Below are 17,420 nucleotides of genomic sequence, written 5' to 3'. Positions count from 1 at the left end.
CCGATGCACTTTTTGGACCCCACTTTACTTGTTTTCTAAACTTGGCAGATACCATGGTGATAATCACAGGCATAACGTTAGCCAGTTTTTCTTTCATAAATGGGGCCAAACAGTGCACCAGTTATAATCTTGATTGATGATCCAAGTGCAGTACAATGATGTTGAATACATATAGAAATGTTCTTAAGATTGTGTAACACAGAGTCAATAAAATTAAGAGTTTCAACACTTTGTAACATATGTTACCCTCGGATGAGACAACAGAAATTTATCCTGGTATTTACCAAAGTAAAGTAGCTAACTGCATATAAGGTTAAAGATGAAGGAATGTCTAGGGAGAATATTTTTTGTTCAAAGTACTCACTATTGTCTATTGAAAAATAAATAATTGATTGTAAAAAAAAGTACCAATTATCTTAATGGGGAAGTTAATCTTCATGTGAGATCTCCCTGATATGACCACTCTGATGATGCCAACAAAACTAACTCCTTTGCAGCTGGGTTGTGATTTCAGTGAAGCCTGAGGCTCTTGGAACTGGCCACTCCAGGAAAACAAGAGCTGCCTGTGTATATAGTATATTTTTCTGGTGGTATATATATTTCCGGGCCAGGCTCTAGAAAGGCTTCCAGGTAGCTCTTAAATTATGATCCTTATTAAAATCACCAAATTTATGCAACATCACTATGCAAAGCCCAGTGCCTTGTCAGTGACATACAGGGGTGGCCGGTCACAGTCATGAAAAAAGTGCAAGTTTGATGTTAAATATATTCATATTTTCTAGCAAATCCCCTATCATGTTGCTGACAGTCCAAAGACTCATTTTGTTTCTAAGGGTAGTACCATTATGCCATGTAACGAGGAATGCCTTGTCCCATGCTTAAGAAGGAACTGGGTTTAGGTTAAAGCCAAAAGTCTTAATTTCTGCAAATTTTCAAATCAAGTAGAAGCTAATTGCTTTATTTTTCTTTTTAAATACTTTTTGTCAGCACTTTATTTATTATATTTTTATTTGTTTTATGCACGGTAATGTCCAGATAATGTGCTTTTGTGACGTTGATTGAGGGATAAATATTGACCAGCACATAGAGGATAAATTACTCGCTCTTCTTCGAAAATAGTGTCACAAGATCAGAGCAGATAGGCCCTTATTTAATGTCTTATCTGAAAGATGGAATCTCTGACAATGCAGTACACCGTCAAAAATTCACTGGAGTATCAGCCTTGATTTTTGTGCTCAGCCTTAGAGAAGGACTTGAACCTAGACCCTTGTGACTCGAAGATGAGAGTGCTACCAACTGAGCTGTGTCTCTCAAAACAAATCAAAGCTAAAGATACTCTCACTGTCGGCTTTTTCTTGAGATCATAGCATGAAATTGGGCCTATTTACATTTAAGGGTAATCTTAACCCTTTTATAAAGTCTGGAAAACGACAGAATGGATGACACCCTAATTTTACCTTCTATGATGGGCAAATTAAGTTAAAATTAAAATTACTCCTAATGTAGAATCTTAGAATTTACAGTACAGAAGGAGGCCATTCAACCCAACGAGTCAGCATCAGCCCTTTGAAGGAGCACCCTACTCAAGCCCACACCTCTACCCTATCCCCGTAACCCCACCTAACGTTTTTGGACACAAAGGGCAATTTAGCATGGCCAATCCACCTAAACTGCACATCTTTGGACTATGGGAGGAAACCGGAGCACCCGGAAGAAACCCATGCAGACACAGGGAGAGAACGTGCAGACTCCACACAGACAGTGACCCAAGTGGCAATCGATCTGGGACCCTGGAGCTGTGAAGCAACAGTGCTACCCACTGTGCTACTGTTTGTGAAGGAAAAAATACCGACCAGAATTGCTTCTTATTTTGATTCGATGCGCTGATATTTTTTCTTTGTTTGTTTAGGGATGTATAGTTGCTCTCCCACGAGCCATAGTGGACCAGCAACATCTGTTTTGTCATCTCTGCAACTTACCCGAAGTTCAACCTCCGATTGCCCTTCTATTGAAGGGGATTTGCGTAGTCCACATGGTCATCTTGCACAACTGCCTACAGTGGAGAATCCGAGACAAGGGTAAGGTTTACAAAATGCCTGCTAGTTTCAAGGCAGTACAGTGAACTAGAGTGTAACCACAGCTGTCTGATGTGCAAACAAATAAACAGGGTTCACTTGTGGACAAATATCACAAACAGCGTGGTGTAGAGCAGCATGGTAGCACGGTGGTTAGCACTATGGCTTCGCAGCGCCAGGGTCACAGGATGGATTCCCACTTGGCTCACTGTCTGTGTGGAGTCTGCAGCTTCTCCCCGTGTCTGCGTGGGTTTCCTCCGGGTGCTCCGGTTTCCTTCCACAAGCCCCGAAAGAAGGTGCTGGGAGGTATTTTGGACATTCTGAATTCTCCCTCCATTAACCTGAACAGGTGGCGGAATAGGGGCTTTTCACGGTAACTTCATTGCAGTGTTAATGTACTTGTGACAATAAAGGTTATTATTACTGACAATACAAATAAGCAAGATACCAGGTTTCATCGCTGGTCAATAATGTTAGTTGATATGAGCTTGGGAACAGCAAGGGACAACAACCAGGAGGCAAAAAAGAATCAGTAAAAGTTCTGTTTTGTTACCTGTAGAGATGGTAATCTGTGCTACTCAACTCAGTTACAGTAGATGCTCTGGAAGAAGGCTCAAAGTCATCCAGAAGTTTGATACAAGGTTTATTGAGCAACACAACTTGAATAACTGCATGAGCTCTTACTTAAAGAACTGCACTAGTAAAAAGGTTACAACTTTTCTATGCTCTGCAACTAGGCCTGACCACACGAGCAGCCCTGAGCTAAATTTCTGTTCCTGTTCTCCTCACAGTCACATCAGCCAAAGAGGGGGAAGGCTGTTTGCGTCCTACTTTTATACACGCCAGTGCTGCTCCCTGGTGGTCTTTCCATTACCCATCAGCCCCTTCTGTACATACCCATGTAAGAATCACTACAGGTTCCTTATGGTTTTCTGGTGACAATTGTCAGAAGTGTTTTGCAAGTGTGTGGTGGTTCAGTTGTGGTGTCCTGTTTCATGGCAAAACTGCAATTTGTGACTATGTCCCCAGCCATTTAAATACTTCACTGCAGTCAACAATTGGTCAGGATCTTTGTAAAAATTAGCTATCACTCCTTTCAAAAAAACCTGTCAACCTTTTCTCATAACTTAGATGTCTGATCCTTGAATAATTTTGAATGTTCAGCTCTGAATCTTCTCAGGAACAAAATAATAATTTCTTTGAGTAGTTTACCGGGTCAGGAAAATGGGGACCCAGGCAGAAAATCTGGAGAGAATCAGGAAGCGCGCCCCTTGCCGGTGACATCATGAGGTCCATGCCCATCAAGGGTGGGAACCTCATTTTATTAGATTTCAATATCATTAGCCAGCTCCTCCGCTACCTGTTCCCCCTCACTGAATATTCAAACTTCACTGACATGACGCCGGCAAGGATTACAACAGATTTTGAAAGATGAGATTCAATCGATAGAGTCCCTCTGGGGGTGCAAAGGTATGTATAGCCCCTGAGGTTAGAGGGCTATGCTCAGGCAGTGCCCCATGGCATTGTCCCAGCAGAGGTTGGCACTGTCAGGTTGGCACAATGCCAACCTGTGCCACGGGGCAGTGCCAGGGAGAACCCTCATTGAAGGCAGCAGTGTTTCCGGTATTGTGTGGTGGGAGGGGGGAGAGAGCAGGCCGTGAGGATGGGAAATTGTAGGCATGGGGGGTAGCGGGCATTGAGAGGGGGAGCGCCAGCGATATCTCCGCGGTGGTGGTGGGGGGGGGGGGGGGGGGGGGGGGGGGGGAGAGAACCCCTGATAATTCTGCAGTGGTGGTGGAGGGGGGGGGGAGAACCCCTGATAATTCTGCAGTGGTGAAGGGGGAGCACTTGATGTTTGTCCAGAGTGGGCAGCCCCTGAGACCTCCGTGGTGGCGGGATGTGCGTGAGGGGAGTTCCACTTCAGTGCTTATTACGGTATCCTTTAAAGATGGCGCCCTGATCTCTGTGGAATATGTTGAAGTAAGTGAACTGAGAAGCCCGCCAGAGTGACAGCGTAAACCCCTTCCACTCATTCGGTTTACTCACAGAGGCTCAAGATCTGGAGGGAAAACTGGACTGTGCAGCTGGAGAGCTACCTGCGTGTTTTCAGTCTTGAGTCCAACACTTTGAAAAACTATGGTAAGATTCCATCCTTTGTATTCCTTTATTTGGAATCTGAACAATCACTTTCACAACAATTCTACCTACCTCTTTGATTTGTACTCTACCTCTTTGCAAATGCAGCTCCAGGCCTCATTTGGCCTTTTCATTACAGCTGGTGTGAACTTTCTTGATCATATGAAGTCCCTCTACATTAGGACTTCCGAAGTAACCATGGTGTGAGTGGTCGCACATTTGGTGGCTTCCACTGAAGGTAGAATTGTTTGGTCATTTTCACCCGAAATAGGGTGTGTTTGCTGGTACGAAGTGCATGAACAGTGAAAGTTAGGGGGCGGGATTGATTCTCCATTGCCCGACACCAAAATCAGGAATGGCGATCGGGCGGAGAATGGCTCCCGACGCCGGAATCGGGGCAGGCGCTGGTTTGATGCTGAGTCGCGATGCTCTGCCCCCTTACAAATCGGTACCATTGGGACATGCGCCACACCGTTGGTATGTCGTCAGCCGGCCCACCGGTGATGCTCTGCTTCTGATGGGCCTGGTTCCCGACAATGTGAGCCATGTGTGGTTCCAGCAATCGGGAGCCTGGCATGCCAGCTGCTGAGAGAGAGAGAGAGGGCATGCGGAGAGTGTCCAGTGCCGCCACACTTGGCCAAGATTTGTGCCGCTGGCATCTGAGGTGGCCAGGAGTTAGGCTGTGGGGTTGGGGTGGGCGGGTATGCGGTCCAGTATGGCTGCGCCATTTTTTACAGCACAACTGGTGCGTGTGGGGGGGGGGGGGGGGGATGTAGACGTGCGCTTGTGCAGCACAGGACCTGGCGATTTTCCGACCGTTTTCCGCACATTCCGTCGGTGGTGCTAGCCCCTCACCGGTAGCAGAATTGGTGAGGGTTGCGTGCCAACTTTCCCGTCGCGAAACATCACGAATTGTACGTTGGCATCAGTACTTAGCCTCGGGAACGGAGAATCCAGCCCAAGATTTCTCCTCCGGTGTGTCCGGTTTATGGCTTATCGAATGAGGAGTGTAATGAGCAAGGGGCAGCAGTCTGTTCGGAAGGACTTTCGAAGTGCAAAAGAGGGAAAGATTGCAGAGGGCTCTGGGCGTTGGCGACTGCCCAGTTGGCCAACCGAGCAATTGGTGTATTTTTTGAATGCCAAGTTCCAGCATCAGAGGCAACAGGCCTTGGAGGACATTGCTAAGGTGGCGGAGCCAAACAGGGAGGCTATTGAGAGAGTGGAGCAAAGGCTGGAGGCACAGTTTGGTATTCCAGAAGGTGGAGGAGTCAATGGTGGATCATGAGGACTGGTTGGCCTTGTTGGAGGCGGAGATGGTGCTCATGGCGGAGGGCCAGAAGCAGCTGAGGGAGAAGGTGGAGAACCTGGAGAATCGCTCCAGGAGGCTGAATCTTTGGATTGTGGGGTTGCCTGAAGGGATTGAGGGACGGCAGGCCACAAACTCTGTGATGAATTATTTGAGAAGCTGGTGGGGGATAGGGTCTTTGACCGTTCTCCCGAGGTGGATTGAGCGCACAGGGCATTGAGGAGGAGGCCGAAGGCAGGGGAGCAGCCAAAGCTGATGTGGTGCAGATGCATCTTTTTCTGAACAAAGAGAAGATTCTGTGGTGGGTGAAGGAAACGAGAGAATGTACCTGGGAAGGAAACATGGTATGTCTCTATCAGAACTTGGGTGCGGAGTTGGCCAAGTCTCGAGCTGGGTTCAACAGGGTCAAGACGGACCTCTACCAAAAAAAGAGTGAAGTATGGGGTGTTGTGCCTGCTCATCTGTGGGTCACACACCAGAATCAGGAATTTTACTTGAATACTGTAGAAGAGGCGATTAATTTTATGAGACACCATGAACTGGGAGGCTTGTGAGGACATTGAACTTTGGAGATGCCAGTATGGGGAATGTGGGTGTGTATGCCGAGCGTATTGTTGTATTTACCATGTGTGAGTGTGGATTGGGTAAGAGTGTTTAATGTTTTTTGGGGAATCGTAGGTGAGGGGTGGTAGAGGGGAAGGGATATAGGCGGTTGCCTCGAGTGGAGCCCATAATGCCAGCAGGTGGGCGAGTTAATGGGAGTGCAGTGGGGGAGTGGTGCAGTGGGTTGGTTTCTTGTTTATTTATGGGAGGGGAGGGAGAGATGCTGACGTGGTCAGAGTTGGTGTGGGGCTGTTGGTTAAGGGGAGATGGTGGCAGACATCTTGGGGAGGCCCAGAGGGTGAGCGAGGCATGGACCTGGGAGAGCTGATTAAAGAGGGTTATGGCTGATCGGGGGGGGGGGGGGGGGGGGGGGGGGAGCCTGTAAGGCCCCTGTACTACAGGTACGGGGGTAGATCCCTGCCTGCTGGCTCCGCCCAGTAGGCGGAGTATAAATGTGTGTGCTCTCCGAACAGCAACCATTTTGCCAGCTGCTGTAGGAGGCCATACATCTCAGTGTAATAAAGCCTCGATTACATCCTACTCTCGTCTTTGTGTAATTGATGGTGCATCAATTTATTACACTGAGTTTTCAGAGATGGACCTCCGCATCAACAGGATCGCCTGCAGCTGCATCCTCAAGCAGACAACGCCAAAAAGGACTTTGAACATTGGCTAGCCTGTTTTAAAGCATACATTGGGTCTGCACCAGACACAATTGCAGAAGCACAGAAACTCCAGATCCTTTACACGCGGCTGAGCTCCAACGTCTTTCCACTCGTCCAGGACGCGCCGACCTACGCAGAGGCCATGGTGCTACTGAAGGAAAACTACGCTCAGCGGACTAACAAAATCTATGCCAGACATCTCCTCTCAACGCGGCGCCAACTTCCCGGTGAGTCAGTGGAAGATTTCTGGCCCTTCTCGCCCTAGTTAGAGACTGTGACTGTCAGGCCATTTCCGCCACAGAACACACGAATTTGCTGATGAGTGACGCATTTGTTACGGGCATAGGGTCTGACTACATCCACCAGCGCATCTTAGAAGGGGCTACACTCAACCTCGCGACGACCAAAAAACTAGCGCTCTCACTTATGGTCGCATCACGCAACATTCAGGCCTATGCCTCCGACCACGGGGCCCATCCCTCCTGTGCATCGTGGACTCCGCAGATGGCCGCCCCATCGTGGACCCCATCAGCGACTGCCCTCAGCCAACCCCACGCCTGTGCCACACGGCAGCCGACCAATCCCGGGGGCCCAAATGCTACTTCTGTGGGCAGTCAAAACACCCCCAACAGCGCTGCCTGGCGCGTAGAGCCCTCTGCAAGGCCTGTGGCAAGAAGGGATATTTTCGCTGCAGTGTGCCAGGCCCGCTCGATCGCTGCTATTGTCCCGGCACCCCCCACGTGCGGCCAGTGGGCGCCGCCATCTTCCGCTCCTCGGACCACGTGTAGCCAGTGGACGCCACCATCTTGCTCGACTCGCAACACGTGCGGCCTGTTGGCGCCGCCATCTTGTTCCTCCCAGGACCAACGGGCACTGCCAACTTGCCTTCCTCACGACACGTGCAGCCCCAGGGCGCCGCCAGCTTGCCTCCCACACGACACGTGCGGCTCGTGGGCGCCGCCATCTTGCCCGACTCAGGACCCCTGTCTGTCGGGCACCTCATCAGGCCGCTCATCACCTGCAACCGCCGACGACCAGCCGCGTCTCGCCTCGGTCACGATTGACCAGTCTCGACCACACAACCTCGCGACTGCTCCAACTAAAGTGAAGGTCAAGGGACATATCCCCTGCCTGCTGGACTCCGGGAGCACTGAGATCTTCATTCACCCCGATACGGTAAGGCGCTACTCCTTCGCGGTACGTCGTGCCAACCAGAGAATCTCCCTGGCCTCCGGGTCCCACTCCGTGGCGATCCGGGGGTACTGCATCTCCACTCTCACTGTCCAGGGCGTGGAGTTCAGTGGCTTCCGCCTCTACGTCCTCCCCAACCTCTGCGCTGCCTTGCTACTCGGCCTGGACTTCCAGTGCAACCTCCAGAGTCTAACCCTGAAATTCGGCGGGGCCCTACCACCCCTTACTGTGTGCGGCCTTGCGTCCCTTAAGGTTGACCCACCTTATCTTTTTGCAAACCTAACCCCGGATTGCAAACCCATCGCCACTAGGAGCAGATGGTACAGCGCCCAGGACAGGACCTTCATCAGGTCTGAAGTCCAGCGGCTGCTTCGGAAAGGCATCATCAAAGCCAGCAACAGCCCCTGGAAAGCCCAAGTAGTAGTGGTCAAAACTGGGGAGAAAAACAGGATGGTCGTTGACTATAGTCAGACCATCAATCGGTACACGCAGCTCGACGCGTACCCCCTCCCACGCATATCTGATATTTCTTCTCGACAGTGGACCTGAAATCTGCCTACCACCAGCTCCCCATCTGCAAGGCGGACCGCCCATACACTGCGTTCGAAGCAGACGGCCGCCTTTACCACTTTCTTCGGGTTCCCTTCGGCGTCACCAACGGGGTCTCGGTCTTCCAACGGGAGATGGACCGAATGGTTGACCAGTACGGACTGTGGGCCACCTTCCCGTACCTGGACAATGTCACCATCTGCGGCCACGGTCAACAGGGCCATGATGCCAACCTTGCCAAGTGTCTCCACGCCGCCACTCTCCTCAACCTCACGTATAACAAGAAGCGCGTGTTCAGCACAAATCGCTTCGCCATCCTCAGCTATGTGGTCCAGAACGGAGATCTGGGGCCCGACCCTGATCGCATGCACCCCCTCATGGAACTCCCCATCCCCCACTGCCCCAAGGCCCTCAAACGATGCCTGGGGTTTTTTCGTATTACGCCCAGTGGGTCCCAAACTATGTGGACAAGGCCCGCCCACTCATCCAGTCCACCGTTTTCCCACTGACGGCCGAGGCTCACCAGGCCTTCAACCGCATCAAGGCCAACATCGCCAAGGCCGCGATGCACGCGGTCAACGAGACATTACCATTCCAAGTGGAGATCGATGCATCAGACGTCGCTCTGGCCGCCACCCTCAACCAGGCAGGCAGCCCGTGGCATTCTTTTCGCGCACTGTCCATACCTCCGAAATTCGGCACTCCTCCGTTGAAAAAGGGGCCCAAGCCATCGTTGAAGCTGTGCGGCATTGGAGGCATTACCTGGTCGGCAGGAGATTCACTCTCCTCACTGACCAATGGTCAGTTGCCTTCATGTTTAACAACACACAGCGGGGTAAGATCAAAAACGATAAAATCTTGAGGCGGAGGATCGAGCTGTCCACCTACAATTACGAGATTTTGTATTGCCCCGGTAAACTCAATGGGCCCCCCGATGCCCTATCCCGAGGTTCATGTGCCAGTGCACAAGTGGACCGACTCCGGACCCTGCACGACAACCTCTGTCACCCAGGGGTCACATGTTTTTACCATTTCATCAAGGTCCGTAACTTGCCCAATTCCATTGAGGAAGTCAGGGTGATCACCAGAGACTGCCAGGTCTGCGCGGAGTGTAAACCGCACTTCTACCGGCCAGACCGTGCACGCCTGGTGAAGGCCTCCCGCCCCTTTGAACGCCTCAGTGTGGACTTCAAAGAGCCCCTCCCCTCCACCGACCGCAACACGTACTTTCTCAGTGTGGTCGATGAATATTCCCGATTCCCCTTTGCCGTCCCATGCCCTGACAATGATGTCTGCCACCGTCATCAAAGCCCTCAACACCATCTTCGCTCTGTTCGGCTTCCCCGCCTACGTCCACAGCGACCGGGGATCCTCATTCATGAGCGATGAGCTGCGCCAGTACCTGCTCAACAGGGGCATTGCCTCGAGCAGGACGGCCAGCTACAACCCCAGGGGAAACGGGCATGTGGAATGGGAGAATGGGACGGTCTGGAGGGCCGTCCAGCTTACCCTTTGGTTCAGAAATCTCCCAGCCTCCCGCTGGCAGGAGGTCCTCCCCAAAGCACTTCACTCCATTCAGCCGCTCCTGTGCACCGCGACTAACGAAACCCCCCATGAACTTCTCTTTGCCTTCCCCAGGAAGTCCACCTCCGGGGTTTCGCTCCCAACGTGGCTGGCAGCTCCAGGACTCATTCTCCGTAGACACGTTCGTCTCCACAAGGCGGACCCATTGGTTGAGAGGGTACAGCTACTTCACGCCAACCCGCAGTACGCTTAGGCAGCGTACCCCGATGGCCACCAAGACACAGTCTCCCTCAGGGACCTGGCACCAGCTGGTTCCCCGCACACATCCCCTCCGACCTGGCACCACCCTCCCTTCCCCCAGCGCACCCCACCACAGCCCCCGCTCCGGGACAATCCGTCCTCTCCTTGCTCCTACCCAGGGATGAAGAGGATTTCGACACACTCCCAGAGTTACCGAAGACCAAACCGCCGCCGGAATCGCCACCAGCACTGCGGCGCTCCCGACGAAAGATCAAGGCACCGGACCACCTCAATTTATAATATTATTTTTAAAAACACAATTTCCTGTATATAGTTCTCCACCACCCCCGCCGGACTCATTTTTAACAGGGGGTGAATGTGATAGTCACCACTGATGTATATATTGTATATAGAGGATGTTGACGGTAAGGCCCCTGTACCACAGGTACGGGGGTAGATCCCTGTCTGCTGGCACCACCCAGTAGGCAGAGTATAAATCTATGTGCTCCCCCTACAGCAGCCATTTCGTCAGCTGCTGTAGGAGGCCTCACATCTCTGTGTAATAAAGCCTCAATTATATCCTACTCTTGTCTTTGCGTAACTGATAGTGCATCAAAAAGGAAATATAATTAATTGTTTGGAACTGTTATTATATCGGGGGTTACATCAGCTTTTTCAGCCAAGGGCAATGTTCAGAGCCTTGCCTGCAGAGAGATAATTAGTGGAGCCTTTTCCCAATTTATTATGTCATGTTCAAATGTTTCAGTAAGGATGCAAATTACTTATGGTGCACCAGAAACCCAATAAAGGCATCTAGATTTTATAGACTAAAAATCGTGGTGCGGAGACATGCGATTAATCTGTGCCTGTTTGAAATATTGCAGATGGGACGCACATGTTCTGCTGCTTGCTAATTTTGATAAAATAAATGATAGTCTGTAGCTTTGTGCTGAATGCACTGTTGAGTGGTTGCGCACCTCGACAGGGGACCCAGTTCTTGCGAGGTTGCACCACTTAAAACTCTGGCAGGGTCAATGGAGCGGTGAGATTCTCTCTGTATAGTAACGGTTAACACCAGAAGCATAAATGATGTTGAATCACCTGACTGAGAGGTAAGAGAGATTTGGAAGAGGGAGCAGCTCCAACCTTGTGGAGGTCTAAATGTGTAAATATTTTCTGTAAATGAACAGTTATGGTTAAAGAGACTACAGACTTTTGGAAGGCTAGATAATCCCCAACAGCCCATCTAAACCACACAACAAAACACCCTCCTGCTCAGGCATTCTGTGCCCAATGGGGGACCTGTTGATGGAATAAACCCTCATCCTTTAAACCTTTCTCTCAAACCTCTCCCCACCCCACTTCTTGTCAGGGTCTGTCTGACTGGCCTCAGTGAGGCTGCTCTACTTAGCTGTGGTCCGGGGCTCCATCACTGTTCCCCTTTCTGGGTCTGCTGCTGGAGCCACTTTCCCTGGTGGTGCTGCTGGTAAAACAGCTGGATTATCTGAAGACTAGCTTGAATGGCAAGGTTGAAAATTGCAGCATTGGATTCAAATCTGCACTACACAGTGACTGAAGTCACCATTTGCCTACTCTGTCACACGCTTCCAACATTCGTGTTAATGTCTTCATCAAGTTGGCAAGTCGTGCTGGAAGTGAGTGTGAATGGTGCAGACACCACATTTTATCAAAATGGCACTCGTACTGCTGCTATGGAGCTCCATTTTGTGGCCTAATAGTTTTCAAAGAAAATAATTATTTGAGGTAATATAACACAAATCTGCCTGATTTGTTCCTCTTCTATTAATTTTCACCTCTCCATAGACTTGATTTGTAGTTTGGTAGCCTGAGATATAATCTGACTATAATCTGTGTGATTTGTTTGTCAGTCAGCAACGTGACAAGGTTATGGGAATAACCTATTATTTTTTGGTCAAATGGTTCATTGTTTGCCCTACAACTCACTATCCTACATACTTCACACACAAGGACATGTTTTGGATTGGAGAGAGAATAGGTTTGTCTGCGAAAGCATTGGACAAGCGAAGAACTACCTGGAGTGTGCTAGCATTATTACACCTTCTCTGTGTCTTCTCTTCTTATGTTCTTCTCTAACCATTATTTGTAGGTTTGTATTGTTTTCCTCTTTGCCTTTTTGGCTTTGGTGCTTTTTTTTTAGGGTTTGGCTCTTCACTGCGGTTTCTCAATAATTATAAAACATGGATCTCTTCCTTGATCAGGACACTCAAGAATAACTCAGTGAAATAGTATGGCACTCTGTGTGGAATAAAACATTTAAAAAAAAAAAAATTCACATTTTATTGAGGTCTTTCTTTGGCATTGTAACAGCAACAAAATCATCAATGTACATAACAAGAAAAATATAAACATAGAGCAAATACCGCCTCCCTCTCCCACAGGTCCTACCATTGTTTACCCCCCCTAAACTACGCTAACCTAAGCCCCCCCCACCCCCCCCTCCCCTTCTGCTGACGACTAATTCTCTGCAAGGAAGTCGACGAATGGTTGCCACCTCTGGGCGAACCGTAACAGAGACCCTCTCATGGCGAACTTAATTTTCTCCAGGCAGAGGAAGCCAGCTATGTCCGAAAGCCAGGTCTCCGATTTCGAGGGCTTTGAGTCCCTCCATGCTCGTAATATCCGCCTCCGGGCTACCAGTGAAGCAAAGGCCAGAACGTCCGCCTCTTTCTCCTCCTAGATTCCCGGATCTTGCGATACCCCACAAATCGCCACCTCTGGGCTCATTGCCACCCTCGTATTTAGTACTGTGGACATAGTGTTGGCAAACCCCTGCCAAAATCCCCTCAGTTTTGGACATGCCCAGAACATGTGGACATGATTCACTGCCCCCCCCCCCCCCCCCCCCCCCCCCCGCGTACTTCGCACACCTATCCTCCACCCCAAAGAATCTGCTCATCTGGGCCACTGTCATGTGAGCCCAGTGAATGACCTTAGATTGGATCAGGCTGAGCCTGGCACACGTTGCGGTCGCGTTGACCCTACCCAACGCGCCCGCCCACAGGCCCTCCTCTATCTCTCCCGCCAGCTCCTCCTCCCACTTCTGTTTCAGCTCCTCGGTCTGCGACTCCTCCGAATCCATAAGCTCTTTATATATGCCCGAGACGCTCCCCTCTCCTATCCATCCTATAGAAACCACCCTATCCTGAATCCCCCTCAGCGGCAGGAGTGGGAAGGTTCGTACCTGCTTCCGCAAAAGGTCCCGTATCTGTAAATATCGGACTTGTGCCCTTACAATAAGCCGCCTCCATGCGCACCCAAGCCGGCTCAACCCTACCAGCCATCTTCCCACCATGGCTATGTTCGCCGCCCAGTAGTAATTGCTGAAATTCGGCAGTGCCAGCCCTCCATCCCCCCGACACAGCTCGAGCATTGCCGTCTTCACACGCGGGGACTTGCCCCCCCCCCCCCCCCCCCCCCCCCCCCCCCCACAAAGTCCACGATAATCTTATTGATCCGCTTAAAAAGGGGCCGCGGGATGAAGATGGGGAGGCATTGGAAGACGAATGGGAATCTCGGGAGGACCGTCATTTTTACCGACTGCACTCTGCCCGCTGAAGACAATGGGAGCGCATTCCATCTCTGGAAATCCTCCTTCGCCTGATCCACCAACCGGGCCAAGTTCAATTTATGTAGCCTGTCCCAATCCCTCGCCACTTGGTACCTGAAACTGTCCCCTGACCACTCTGAAGGGCAGTTCCCTCAGTCGCCTCTCCTGACCTCTCACCTGGAGCAGAAACATCTCGCTTTTCCCCATATTGAGCTTATACCCCGAAAACCAGCCAACTTCCCCGAAAATTCCCATAATTTCTTCCACCCCTCCATTGGGTCTGAGACATACAGCAATAGGTCATCCACATACAGCGAGACTCTGTACTCTTTCCTCCCCCCCCCCCCCCCCCCCCCCCTCCCCCCACCAGACCAACCCCTTAAGTATTTATTTTTTAATCAAACCAGTGAAAAGGAACTTTCTGTGCCATTCAAGTGAAGCCCTTGATCTGGTTTGGGGAGGGGGTGGGAATCTGGAAAAGTTCCATTTATTCCTGCTAACAGTATCAACCTCTCACATGATGCAATCTCAGCCTTATCCAGGAACCTATCCATCTTTCTCTTGAAGGTACACAGTGAATCAGCACCAACCTTACAAGCTGGCATTTTGTTCCATGGGTCAACTGTTCTTTGGGTAAAGAAGAGCTGCCTAACATCTAACCAATATTTCCCCTTTCCTGATTTATACGCTTGACCTTTGATCCTCCCCAACCTTATCTAATTGAAATAATCTGTAATTTAATCTAGTTACTTCATTATTTTAAAAACCTCAATCAAATCCTTCCTGAGTCTATGCTTCTCTCAAACATACAGACCAGTTTCTTAAGCCTATTTAGGTAGCTAAAGGTTTAAAGGGAATCATTGTTGTGGCCCTCCACTGAACCATTTCCATGCAGGAAAGAATTATTATAATTGCATAATTGAATACATACTATTATGGTACTTCTATCAAGTCGTGGTTGCAGGTTTTTTCACAGATGGGACCGTACAAAATTCCAAAGTGCTTTTCAATTATTGGTTAAATCCTGTTGAGATAAATGGCTATTTCAAACTGAGCAAAGTCACAGGTCCAGTCCTTGATCGATATTAAGTATCTGCTCTGGACTTTGGAGTAGTGTGCTGTGTTTCACTTAGAAAGCTGCTGGGCTAAGTGGGGGGTGTGTGGGGGAAAAAATAAATAAATTAAGGTTCCCACTCACAATTGCTATCCAGTGACCTGTGGTGTAACATGCATATCGGTGAAGAAAGTTTCAAACTCACTTATTGTTTGCCATTTACAGTCAAAAAGGCCAACAGTGGTAATTTGGGGAAGGGGTAGAAGACTGTTTAAAAGAAATAGAAGAGCATTGAAAGATCAGCCCTGGGCTAAGCTGGGTACAGAACATAATTGACAGAGGTTCCAAATTTTGATTTAACAGTGTAAGGTTCTGTGGTGCGGCACCTTTGCCAAAGTCAATATGGAATGTAGGGCTTGTTGCTCCCAAATGGTTAGAACAAGGACAATTTAAACATTTTTACAAAATTGTTGAGCTTGCTTGGAAACGCAGCACCAGGATCCTGACTGCATTACCAAATTTGTTTACACTGGCTGGATGGAGAAGCTTACAGTGATGGTCTTCATGATGCACGATGAATACAGCAATTAGGAGACAGGCATGCCAATTAGATTATGCTAACCTAAAAATGAAAAGGATTACATATTTTCAAGAAAATGTATTTAGATAGTCATATTAGTTTGTTTGACTGATGAAAAAATATGACAAAAACTGAGAAGCAAAAGGTTTATGGCAAAAAAATGACTGTTTTTGTATCAGTATGTTAAAGAATTTAATAAGCAAGATTCAGTTTTCATAAACTTTTTTTAATTACAGTGGAGATGCAGAATGACCTGCTGGTAAATGTCTAATAATGAGTAGCAAATCTACTCTGGTCAATCAGAAATTAGTTAGAATTTAATGTAATGTTAGCAGTCATAAGATACATCAATTGCAATGTCTGGAGTAGTATTGTGATGAAATAATTGAAAAAATAAATAGAATGCAGCGTTACAAAGACACAAAAGAGGTATCGCTACAGCATTATAATGGGCTGGGCTTTGCTATAATAGTAACGGCAAACGTATCACCGCTCAGTTATTACAAGATAAGTCTGTTGTAAGTCTGGTTGAGATCATCTAATGTAGGGGACAAGAGTGGGGAAGCCCACTAGTTAGATGTAAATATATGGCAATGGGGTTCAAACTCCATTATGTCATGGTATGGGTGGGAACAATCAGAACAGGAAATCCCACAGTATAAAAGCAATTTGGGGGCTCCCTTTGGATTCTCTGACCCCACTGGTTTTGTGTCTGCTGAAAACAGGGGTGGAGAATCCCAGTCAAAAAAGCTGCAACAGTAGAAGAACAGAGAAGGCACATTTAAAAGGACCTAATACATTTAAAAGGGAAAGAAAGCAGAAGACAAAGCAGGGATTGTGAAATTAAAAATTCCATTGCTATGCTTCAGTTTTGGCAAAGTCAACCAGGCCGTTTCATGAGGTTTATTAAAGAAATCAGCTAAAGGAGTCTCTGAGGAATCCGTATCAAGATTGTGTGAGCCTAGCTGGAGTGTGCTATTTGAGTGATCACTGAAGTGGAACTACGGCTGCAGGTAATTCAAGGACCAAATCCATTGCGTGAGAAAAATTAGAATTCCAATATACCAAATGTCTGCAAGACTACATGTTGTGCCACATTTCTATGGGGAATGATGCAAAAGCTTCTAATCTCTTGAACCTGTTATTCTATGTGTACTTTATAATTTGTACCAACCTTAATTTTCTTGTTAAATATGTAATGATTATTGTTTTGTGCTGTACTTCACTGACACCTATAGCTATCTTTCTGCTTTTGTTTGTTTGCTTACTGCGATTTTGTTTTGTAAAATTTGAAAAATCCAATAGGTTGTTTTTTTAACTTTCTGATCAGAGGTAATCATCCTGCAAAAAATAATGGCACGCACTGATTACTGTGCAAATCAGCTATGAATTCAGGGGATTAAGAGATTTGTAGTGAGTTATGAATTCCCAGAGCTAGCTGGTTAATTCTTGTCACCATTGTTTGTCCAGATGGCTGTTTGTGATTAGCAACTTTGTTTATTTTTAAGAACTTGTTGGATTTGCAAATTAACTGCCCATTATACTCACCAAAGAAAATTAAGTTTCACAATTAACAGCAAAGGTATATTTTAGAGACGTAATAATGATCAACACAATGACAATCAATCTCTCTGTCACAGAAATTGAACAACTTAAACTATGCCGTCTCAATCTTTCAGTAGTAAATTGCTTTTTAACGATTTTAACCATGTTGAATTTTAACAGTAATTTTTTTCTTACTTTCACTTTCTGTACCTTTTTGTCTTCATAATCCATTAATTGACAACCTTGGCTCAGTTGGTAGCACACCCGACTCTAAGTTATAGTTGGATGTAAAGATCGCATGGCACAATTTTGAACGGTCAATATTTACCCTCAAACAACATCACAAAAACAGATTGTTATTAT

General features: G+C 48.1%; 1 protein-coding gene across 4 annotated transcripts in view; it reads left to right on the top strand.

The window, feature by feature from the left end:
• LOC119964755 (zinc finger protein GLIS1-like) overlaps nt 1–17,420 on the top strand; it is a 494,047-nt gene that overhangs the window by 389,895 nt on the left and 86,732 nt on the right. For all 4 annotated transcript variants that reach the window (XM_038794696.1, XM_038794698.1, XM_038794699.1 and 1 more), the window contains one exon: nt 1,910–2,078. In XM_038794696.1, coding sequence (XP_038650624.1) covers nt 1,910–2,078 — 169 coding nt within the window. The remainder of the gene's footprint in view (nt 1–1,909; nt 2,079–17,420) is intronic.

The sequence above is a fragment of the Scyliorhinus canicula genome, chromosome 4, assembly GCF_902713615.1.
Source record: "Scyliorhinus canicula chromosome 4, sScyCan1.1, whole genome shotgun sequence".
In the NCBI taxonomy this organism is placed as follows: domain Eukaryota; kingdom Metazoa; phylum Chordata; class Chondrichthyes; order Carcharhiniformes; family Scyliorhinidae; genus Scyliorhinus; species Scyliorhinus canicula.
The sequence above is the reverse complement of the archived record's forward strand: the minus strand, read 5'-3'. Positions and strand labels throughout refer to the sequence as shown.